Source organism: Nematolebias whitei, chromosome 2 (assembly GCF_014905685.2).
Source record: "Nematolebias whitei isolate Nwh7 chromosome 2, NemWhi1, whole genome shotgun sequence".
NCBI classification, from domain to species: domain Eukaryota; kingdom Metazoa; phylum Chordata; class Actinopteri; order Cyprinodontiformes; family Rivulidae; genus Nematolebias; species Nematolebias whitei.
Window position 1 is genome coordinate 2,139,097 of NC_056499.1, and position 11,193 is coordinate 2,150,289.

At 45.0% G+C, this 11,193-nt stretch overlaps 1 protein-coding gene across 1 annotated transcript in view; it reads right to left on the reverse strand.

Annotated features, from left to right (window-relative positions):
- Positions 1-7,131, reverse strand: part of fam189a1 (family with sequence similarity 189 member A1) — a 69,125-nt gene extending 61,994 nt beyond the window's left edge. The window contains exon 1 of the mRNA XM_037692680.1: positions 6,775-7,131. Within this exon, the coding sequence (XP_037548608.1) occupies positions 6,775-7,131 (357 nt within the window). The remainder of the gene's footprint in view (positions 1-6,774) is intronic.
- Positions 7,132-11,193: the final 4,062 nt, after the last annotated feature.

Sequence of the window (11,193 nt, forward strand, 5' to 3'; positions counted from 1 at the left end):
CCTGGATTAGTACCTGGACTATTACCTGGACTATTACCTGGATTATTTCCTGGATTATTCAGCATGAACTTCGGTGAACGGTAGTTTGTTTGCAGACAGAGTTTTGCTGAACTCGGCGTTCTGTCCTGCTGCAGGCTCTTTGCAGTTGTGCCGTCTCACTTTTTAATTTCACGGCTGTCTGATTAACTTTCAAGGGCATTTCTGCTCCAGATTAATTTCTGTCCCACTTCAATGTTTCCTGCAAAATACCTGAGAGAAAAAAAAGATTATTGAGCTCATAAGGTAAATGCCACCTGGCTCGCGCGCAGGCTCTGTGTTCAGAACGATAATCTCTTCATCTCCAAAGCACCTTTCTTCTACTGAATGAATACAAATCGTGTGGGTCAGAGCTGCAGCTGCGACGCCACACACGAACAACTTTCTTCACTGTGTCGGCTGTAAAATGTAAAAATCCTGTTGCAGCTCTAATGAAATGACGTCAGAACAAACCCACGAGCTTTTAGTTTTAATCGAGTCGGAGCATTCGGCAGATCGTCTGCCTCCCGTTGTAAACCAAGATCTTCTCATGTTGAAAATGACTCGTACCGTTCTCACCTTGAGGTCAAATCGTTCAAGTCATTTTGTGTGACAGTACTGCAAGTGTTTATAACAGGTACTAGTGCTTGGAGAGTATGTTGAGGACAACTCTCAGCCACTACCACCTCAGTGTCAGTAACTGAGTCTGAACTGAGCCACTGTCGTGTTGCAGCCCTCCTGAACTCGCTTCACTCAAAATGTGAATCATTTGTAGATTCAAAGATCATTTTCTGAGAACTCGACTCAACTCCATCTTGTGCTTGATGGAATATTTTACTAACAGGGAAACTGAGCTGACTTCAACAGTTAACATAAAGTTCAGAGCAGTGTGTCTGGAATGACTCTCAGCTACTGCCACACTAGCACTTTGAGATCTGTTGTGAATGTGAAGTGTGTTATAAATAAAAGTTTTTATTATTATTATTATTATTACACCAGTTTAACTCAATAGCTCTGAAATGAGTTATTTTCACTAAAGTCAACCAGCTGCGGCAGCCATCTTGTTCGTTATCAATAGATAATAAGGGAAAACAGCAGATGCAAATTTTAGATGTTGATGATTTTCTTCTTTAAAATATGTCCAGTGGATCAATATTGATCCTAACACCCCCCCCACACACACACACACACACACACACACGCACGGACACACACACACACACACACACACACACACACACACACATGCACACGCACACACGTGGGCAAAGACATTATCACCTTTCCACCTTCAGCCTTAGAAGATAAAAAACATTTTGTCTTCACATGTTCTTATTATCTTATTATTGTTCTTATTATTATTAATCTTATTATTGCTTAATTTTTCCCTTTAAGTGAAAAAATGAAATGACTTTTTTTTATTATTATTATTATTTTATTTTTTTATTTTACAGCCATACGTCCTTTTGAGGAGATTGACCTTTATGGATAAATAAATAAATAGTTAAAACAGTTTGTGTGTAAGCTGAACATATTCATCTTGTTTGGTTGATCTGAATTCTCTCGTCGCTGCAGAGCCAGATGTTCTGACATGAGACAAGGTGAAACCTGCTGCTCATGTGGGCGTGTTCACCATCTGGATTACAGTCATAATCCCTTTATTATTTGTCAATATGCTGCCTGATTCCTATCTGACCTCTGCAGTGATGTGATCCATTTGTTTGTGTTTGTGCAGAGTGACTTTACTCTCCTGCTGTGGTTCGACCGACAGACTTCAGCAGCTTCCCAAAAGACCAGGACCGTCTGAGAACGAACAGTTTTCATGCAGCGGATGCTCTATTACCAGTCAAATATTTTCATATGCAAATGATTAGGGGTAGGGAGCAGGTGGAAGAGAGCCTGAAGAGGTGGAGTGATGCTCCAGATGAGTCAGTGGAAGCGAGCCAGAACACAGCTGTGTGATGTGAGGTGAACAGATGAGGGATCGTGGACATGTTAGACAAAAGCTGTTGAACATGGAGCTGAGGACTACAGAGGAGGAAGGTTAGTGTCTCTGTCCTAAACCAAGACTGTCAGGACTTCACCAAAATCAGAACCGAACAGAAATGTGGGACAGAGACGCTGTTACCATCATGGGTCAGTAATCCCAGTGGGCTTCAGGGAGTTTCTTGGAGCACTCTTGCTCCATCTCACAGAGTGACCTTCTGATCAAAGCAGCTCCTGTCCAGGTTCAGTGTTTGAAGCCCAGACCCAGACCCAGACCCAGACCCAGACCCACACCCTCTGTTGTCTCATGAGTCCAAACGTTCAAAGACACTGTCTGCGTCATCGTCACACAAACGTGCACCGAGCACGTCCACCAGCAAGTCACTGATGACGGGTGACTCTAGAAAACTGCAGATGTGCTCCAAGGACATTGTTACTAAACTTTAAGTACAAATAGTTTTTGTTACAACTTTAATGTTGAGTTTAGCACAAGCACCGACTCAAACATCCGTTCAAAGATCAAACGATGTCATTTCTGTAATTATGATTCACAACATTTTTTATGTAAGTTTTGATGCTGATTCCAGTTCTTAGTTCTAGAATGTAAAAATCACCGAGTCCTGGCTAAGATGCTTGGCTGTGGCAGCCATCTTGAATCGGGTTGACTCCAACACAGTTAGTGACGTTCCTTCATTCAACCTTTATTTATGCAGGTTAATCCCACTGAGCCTCCGGGACTCTTTTACAAGACAGACCTGAAACCAGATGTGAACCAGATGCAGTTTTCAGCGCTGCCAAAATGTGCCTTGGCTTGATCCTGTTGCCGGGGGCAACCAAAGATGCAAATTGGACAAGCAGTTGAAACACGAGCTTAAGAAGACGCGACAGAGGGACGTGAGAAGAAGAGTGAGTCCTTCTGTCCAGACCAACTGCCTCCAGGACGCTGAATGAAGCTGTGACCTGGTCACATGGTTGCTTCTGTGCACACACGCCAACACATGGACGACACAACACGGCTGGTGCCCCCACCAGAGGAAGCTAATGAGAGCAAAACCGGGAGCTCGGACTCATGACGCCACTGAACCGCAGCTGGATCGGACTTCAACCAGAACATTTCTCTCCATCTCCTGCCTCGGCTCATAAAAGTCTCTGTCTCGATCCCTTTGTTGTTGTGCTGCTTTCATATTTCCTGCTCACTCTCAGCCTGCCTGTCATTTGACCCGTGACGAGCCTCCGTCACTCTGGTCTCCGTGTGCTACAACCTCCTTCTCCTGCTCTGATCTCATTCATGCAGGAGACAAAGAAAACGCACGACGCCGCTCCGTTCTCCCGCCGCCTTCACGTGATGCTGACTGGCAACGAGCCACAGTAACTCTGTGGTTGCCAAGGGAACCGGCTTGGAGAGGAACACGATGCTGCCGCTGCCATTTTTTACTGAAAGTTTGTTGTATCAGTCGAAGTCGTCCTGCATTCAACGCTTCATTTAGTTTGGGAGAACAAGCGTTTGTTTCCTGCAGCGACTGTAACGCCCGGTGTGCTGAACCACGACAAAGTCACAAAGCAGCGAGTTTTTTCCGTAGATTAGTTCCCCCTCTGATCATTTCCTGGCTCTGAAACTTGTTGACAACAGAAACGTTTCTCACTTAAAGAAACTGGTCCAGGTGACACAACTGAACTGTTTTTGTTGTTCCCTGCTAATAATCCTGTTTGTCTTTGAGCTGCTGCTGTTGGCGACAAATAGAAAACCTTTTTTATGAAACAAACAACAACAAACTCCATTTTGAACCCTTTTTAATTGAGTTCCTGAGAAAGAGAACGTGAGGATTGTGAGACAACTCTGGGAGGGATTGACGACTAAACTGATACCAGGTCAAAACTGGGACTTGAGTTCAATGAGACACTTTGTGGCAAATAAACGTGCAGGTCATGTTTACAGTGCAGTGACGTGCACCCAAACGTATCAGAAGTACCAGTTTAGTGTCTTTAATTGTAGCTTTAAGAAATCTAAACAAAATGTTGATAAATGCTTACCCTCCTCCAGATGATCACCTGTGTTGTGATCGCACCCCCGAACACCAAAACTATGATGGTTCATCCAAATACAAGTGCCCGGCCCGTACAGCTTTACTGGACACGCATACTTCTACAGAAAAATAATAACTTCTTCATCAGACACAAGCCTGCAGTGCATGGGCGTCAGAAGCATCTGTAATGTGTGTGTGTGTGTGTGGGGGGGGGGGACATGTCCCCTTCACATGTAACGGTTGCGACGCTGCAGTATCACCATGAAACAAACATCTGCAACATGTTCAGCCGGACAAATCAAGAAAGATTCAGTTTATATTAACGTACGGAGGATAAGACGTTGACTGGAACAATTGAAAATAAGAATTCAGAATCATTTTCTGTTTTTGTTTGTAAAATAAAATCACTACTACAAATTGTTCCCAATAATTTAACAACCATCTGCTGTTTTCAGCTCAGTTTTCGAGCCGAGGACTTCCTGGCTCTGGTCCTCGCTTACTAAGCAGCTGGACCGAGTCAACAAAATGAAATAAAAAAGTGCTTCTGGGCAGCACAGTTTTAGGTTTCGCACTGCAGTGGCAGGGCTGTGTTACTGACAGAATCTGTGCTGGAGGAGTTCACACGCTGGGAATGATCGGCTCCTCGGCGTCGATTTACCTCCTCAGGTTCAAGATCAAGAAGATTTAAGAGTTTCTCACAACAAATGAAACAAATAAGAGCTTAACATCTAAACTTAGTTCAGTCTTTAACCCCTTCTAAACCCAGCTGTAACCATGCCCAAAGAAACACTGACATCTGAACATTAACCTGAGGGAGGAGTAGCCGGGCCCCGGGGGCCCTGGGCCCTGGGAGCCCTGGGAGCCCTGGGGGCCTGGGGGCCCGGGGGCCCGGGGGCCCTGGGGACTGCTGGCCTGCTTCAAGCGGAGCAAACACCTAAAACTCAACTTATTCCTGCAGAGCAGAAAAACTAATCTGCTGAGTTTCCTTTAGCATTAATAGTTTTCTCTCTTTCTTTCATTGCATATTAGTAAAGGGCTTAAAAAACAGAATAAAAAATAAATCTAGTTAGAGAAGAAACCACACCATCAGAATCCACTGTCCCTCAGGAGGTTTGAAATAAATCAGCATTGAGCACATTTCCTGGCAGCAAGAAACAGAAAATATGAATTTTCCTAGAAACTGAGGTCTTTCAGAATCAGCAGTTAGTGTTGAGGATAAAACTGTAACAATTTAAAATAAATCATATCTTACACCGACACTAAAAGATCAACAACAAAGACTGAAATAAAAGAGTAAGCAGCAAACTATGATAAAAATTAAACATCAGATCCCTCACATCTGTTCAACATCTCACCCTGTGAGATAAATCCACCCTTCACGTGTTCCCTCTCCTTTCCCATCATCTGTTTCCTAATTTCACTCGTGCACACTCTCAAACTGAGGCACAAAGTCCCTGGAAACCTCCAGAGATGAACTCATCGAAACATAAAGACAGACCTCGAGAAAATACTTCATGGAGGCTCTGAGCATGAAGAACGGCTTTAAGATGGTCCCGCTCGACTCCGCTGGCTCACCGTGCAAACTGCATTACACATTAGGTGACAAATCAGATCACTGCCACATGCTGAGCACACGCATGTGTGTGTTTCCTGCTGTTAAAGGTTTGACCTCTGAACCCAGAGCATTCATCTTTGAGGCTCACGTCTCCAAACAAGACGTTTCTCTGTAACCATCTCGGAGTGCGCCAGAAATCTAGAACTTAAATAAATCCGAAACAATAAAACAGGAATAAATTAAGGTTCCATTAGAAATCCAGAACAACGGCGTCGTCTCTACTCCCATCATTCTGTCATACCTCCTCGTGTTTCTTTACATAAATCTGATACAAACTGGTAAAGTTTTGCTGTTAAGCCACTTTTTTTTAGTTTTATGGTTAAACTTAAAGTACAAGTACTCAAAAAGTACTGAAATATCCGGCTTAGTATTCCTTGTAGTCACAGATATTATCTTCCACCTTTCGTGCTGGACTTTTAGACTAAATCTCGTGTAGAGAAGTTTGGACTTGTAGCAGCTCTGGTCAATCTTTGAAAACATTACGCACGATCTTGAGCAGCATAGCAACATGTCAGAGAGGTTTCATTGTCATTTCTGCTCCGTACAAGAACACGTTGAACTTGTCAGTCGATCTCTTGTGCCGGTACCAAGCTGGGTAAATGGTGAGGGTTGTGTCAGGAAGAGCATCCGACATAAAACAAAATGATCAATGGCCATGAAAGGACAAACTCCCCCTCACCTCCGATCATCTGCACCTTTTATTCAGCAGCACACGTCCGCCAACGTTAATAACTACATAAGCAGTCAAAGCTTAGATAAAAATGTTGGGGGGGGGGGGGGGTCAGATTCAGACCTGTAATTACTGTTAATTTGTCGGGTGGGGGTCAGAAATGACGGCTATGGGTCGGGCCGGGTCGGATTTTTGGGGCCCAAATGCAACTTAACTCTCAGACCGACTGTAAACAGGACACTCATTTAAAACCTCAGGACTGATGATCTATAAATAAAGAGTTTGCTGCGATGGCGCCATGAAGGATCCTCCATTGGAGATCGCCAGTCCGTTTTTTTGTTGTTGGAGGTTTGTGAAGGGTCCTCCACTGGAGCTTCTGATCTCCGAGCTGGTCGTCCCACACACTGACAGCTCTGTTGTGCAGAGTTCTCTTGTTCAGGATCTTGACATGTCTTATAAAGTACTTTAGGACCCGTTCTGCACAAGTCTATCTTTGGGTCTGTGCTGCGTAGCAGAGGACCACTACTGTCAGTGAAGTCAGGATCCAGGTGGATGTCTGGGAAAGGGTCCGCTGGGTCAGGCAGGCGATCCTCCATGGACCACAGCTGCAGGAGATGCCCCTCCCCAGCTGTCATCCTCTCCCTCACCAGGTCCAGGAAGTGCTGCACCAGCCTGGCAGATTGGACCCCAAACAATGAAACCACCTCTCGGACACTGGAAAAGTCCGGTCCGGCTGCCTCCACCAACGGGCTCAGGGTCAGCACCCCAGACCTGCACTGCACCCCTGACAGACCTGGCACCGTGCTGTCAGAGACGTCCATTCTCACTCCACAGACTAGTGGTTCCTCTAAGAGCCACTGCAGAGAATTATACGTTCTTGATCTGTTTGGTTTAAAAAACGAAAACATTTTGAAAACACAGATAAAACTGGAGCATTAACTTGAACAGGCCAGCACTGGTTAGAAACAGAGCAGCATCCAGCCCCAACCTGCTCACACGTCTCAGGATGCAGCTGGCCACGTCCCTCCACAGTGTCAGGAGGTCCTGCCAGGTACTTCTGGAGGAACTGTATTCGAAAAGTGGCCGTTCTGCTGGCCAGGTGGACAAGGCCCTGTCCCCCCTCCTCTCTTGGTAAGAACAGGACCGGCTGTGGCACACAATGTCGAGCGTTCCAAAAAAACTCCACCATCTCGGACTGTATTTTTACTAACAGGCCTGGACAAACTACTATGAAGGAACACATCCCCCCATCTTCAAACATCTTCACTGGCTACACAAAAATGTTGCATTGACTTCAAGATTCTCCTCCTCAATTTCAAAGCTTTCCATAATTTGGCACCTCTGCACCTCACTGATCTTCTGTTATTAACACACCTACCCACATTGGAGGATCTGTGGTGGAAGTGGTCTCCAGCTACAAGTACTTGGGTGTGCACCTGAACAACAACCTCAGCTGGAGCAACAACACCACCAGCCTGATGAAGAAGAATCATCAGAGACTCTACTTCCTCAGACGGCTGAGGCGAGTTGGTCTGGGAAGCTCAGTCCTCACCTCCTTCTACAGGTGTGCAGTGGAGAGCATCCTGTGCTCCAGCATCAACGTGTGGCATGGAGGCTGCACAGCTGCAGAAAGAAAAGCTTTGCAGAGAGTGGTGAAGGCTGCACAGAAGATGTTGGAGTCAGTCTCCCCACCATCACAGACATCTACACCTCCAGATGCAGGAAGAGGGCCACCTGCATCATGAAGGACCCCACTCACCCAGCACACACACTTGTTGCTCCGCTCCCCTCAGGAAGGAGGTTGAGGAGCATTCAGTGTAGAACAACTAGACTGAGGAACAGCTTCTACCCTGAGGCTGTTAGACTCGTGAACATCTAACCAGAAAAATCACTGTGAAAAACCATATCATGCTGCTGCTGATCTGTTTCATGTTGCTGATCAGTTTCTTGTTGCTGCTGATCAGTTTCATGTTGCTGCTGATCAGTTTCATGTTGCTGCTGATCAGTTCCATGTTGCTGCTTATCAGTTCCATGTTGCTGTTGATCAGTTCCATGTTGCTGCTGATCAGTTTCTTGTTGCTGCTGATCTGCATCATGTTGCTGCTGATCCATTTCTTGTTGCTGCTGATCTGTTTCATGTTGCTGCTGATCAGTTTCTTGTTGCTGCTGATCTGTTTCATGTTGCTGCTGATCAGTTTCTTGTTGCTGCTAATCTGTTTCATGTTGCTGCTGATCAGTTCCATGTTGCTGCTGATCTGTTTCATGTTGATGTGTTCATGCGTGTTCATCTGCTCACACAGACTCATGTTCGTGCTGCTGTTCGACGTAATGTTTTTATGTTTTAGTGCTTAGTGTATTTTTAGCTGATGTTATTCTTAGTTCATGTCTTTGATCTTATCACTGTTTTTCTTTACATGTTATTGTTGGATGTAACTGGGACCCTGTGGACATAATTTCATTCCAACTCCAAGACCAACCTCCCAGAGGAGCGTCCCATCAACCCTGTTCTCTGCTCTCCAGAGTTCCAGTCCAGGTCCAGTGGTCCAGCTCACTCCTTCTTCACTTCTGTAAATAAACTCTGTTAAGACGCACTCTTGGTCCTGAAGACATTCTTCTTGTTCCACATAACATCTGAGTATAGAGCCAAACCTTACAGGAGCAACTTGGCACTTCCTTAAAAACAGCAGGTTAACCACAAAGAGACGTGTCAGGCCTTTAATGCACGACGCCCTGCTGAGTAAAGATAAAATATGTTCTTCATGAAAACAAGGCTGATGTCTGATTTCTCCTTTGCCTCTTGATAAAAGGTGTGTCTGTGGTTTGTGTCTGTTGAAATAAACATAAATAGGCGCACTGTTGCTCAGCGGTAAGTAAACTTTACTTGTCCTGGAGGCCCAAAGGGCACATCAGAACAAAGAGGGACCCATGCACACACCTGTGACGCCCCTCCCACCTGCCCACAAAGCAGCATCCTGCACAATGCTGGTGGCTAATCATAGAACAAAGAGAAGCTCCCGTCACAGACTGCTCTATTGATCAGCCTCAGACAGCAGCAGGGATTGGTCCACCGCAGCTTTGTTGCAGCAGGAAGAAGTTACCGCTTAGCTGCAGGTAAAAGGACAGGAAAAGCTTCATGTGTCAGAGCGAGCGCTGCTCTCAGACCTTCACTCTGACGATGACCTGTTACAGCACGCCGATGAAAAGCTCTTTAATAAACGAGGACCTCTTCGCTCGGGTCAAACCCAAAGGGGGGAAATAAATGTCTGAGAGCCAGAACTCCCCTTTTATTCTAAATAAAAGATCTGTCGTCTCCATAAAGCCGCGCCTTCCTTTAAATTTTGACATGAATATAGAAGAGGGATAGATTGTTGCACAGCTGCACCACTTGTGTCCTAATCCTCAGCGCATGAAGCTTTTTGAACATCTCAAAGTTAAAGAGTAGCATTCCTGCATGGACCAAATTCTAAGGACCTGTTCTGTTCAGAGGGGGAACCTTGGATGTTCTCCGTCTGCCAGACCCGGTTCTGGAGGGCAGTCCGGCAGGGCAGCTGCTGCGCTCATTATTATCATCAAGCTGCTGATGGGACCTGCTAACAAGACTATGCTGCTAACAGAACCTCACCGCTAACAGTATCATGCTGCTAACTGGACCATGTTGCTAAGAGAACCTCACTGTCATCAGAACCACTCTGCCAGTAGGACCATGCTGCTGTAGATTTATTTATTTTTCACTTTTGACGCCTTGCTTCTGTATTTTTGCTGCATGTTTTGAATAAATCACAGTTTATGTTAGTTTTGGGGCTCTGAGCCCGACTCCACTTGTATTACGTGTGTGAACTAGAGCCGAACAGAACCTGAGAATTGTGCTGCTGCTGTTCGGTGTTCTCTTTTCCTCATCTACTCTCTATGTTGTATGTAACAGGTCTCTCTTGTAAAGGAGTTCCTGAGGCACAATGGGAGCTAACCTGCATATATATATATATATATATATTTGCTTTTTTTAATTGTTGTTTCCTCCTAACGGCAGGATCAAGAACCACTGCATCGACCTTTCCTCTCTAGCCCCGTTAAAGAAACAAAAAGTCTCTGGGAGTGAAAATGGATCCTTCCATGAAACTTAACTGTCATGTAATCATGACTGTTAAATCCTGCTCTGTTCAGTTAAGGTGACTGTCTAAACTGAAGTCCATACTGTCCAAAAATAACCTTGAGTCAGTAATACTTGTGTTCATAACATACAGGCTCGATTACTGCAATGCTCTTCTGTTGGAATCAGTGAGATCTCCATCGCATGATCACAACTGGTCCAAAATGCTGCGGCACGATTTTTAACAGGTACAAGCAAAAGAGAACACATTACACCAGTCTTGGCCTCCCTGCACTGGCTCCTGGTTCACTTTTGAATTCAGTTCAAAATTCTTCTGTATGTTTTTAAATCACTGAAAATTTCTGCCCCCTCTTATCTCACTGATCTGCTGCAGCCATATGCCCCACAGCGCTCTCTGAGGTCAGCAGACCAGATGCTCCTAGTGGTTCCAGGCACTTGCTTTAAGCTCAGAGGTGACAGGGCCTTCTCTGTTGCAGGTCCAAGACTGTGGAATGAGTTACCACTGCATGTCAGGCAGGCTCCCACAATCACTGTTTTTAAGTCTCGTTTAAAAACCCACTTTTATTCTCTGACTTTCAACACTGTGTGATTTGTTTTAACCTGTCTGTATTCTACAGTGTTAGCCTTTTGTTATTATCTTTTTCTTTTTGGATCTATGTATAGTTTACTGTGGGCTTTACTTGTTAGTTTCTGCTGTACAGCACTTTGGTTGGCCTTGTTGCTGTTTTAAGTGCTTTATAAATAAAATGGTATGGTATGGTATAGTATGGTATGG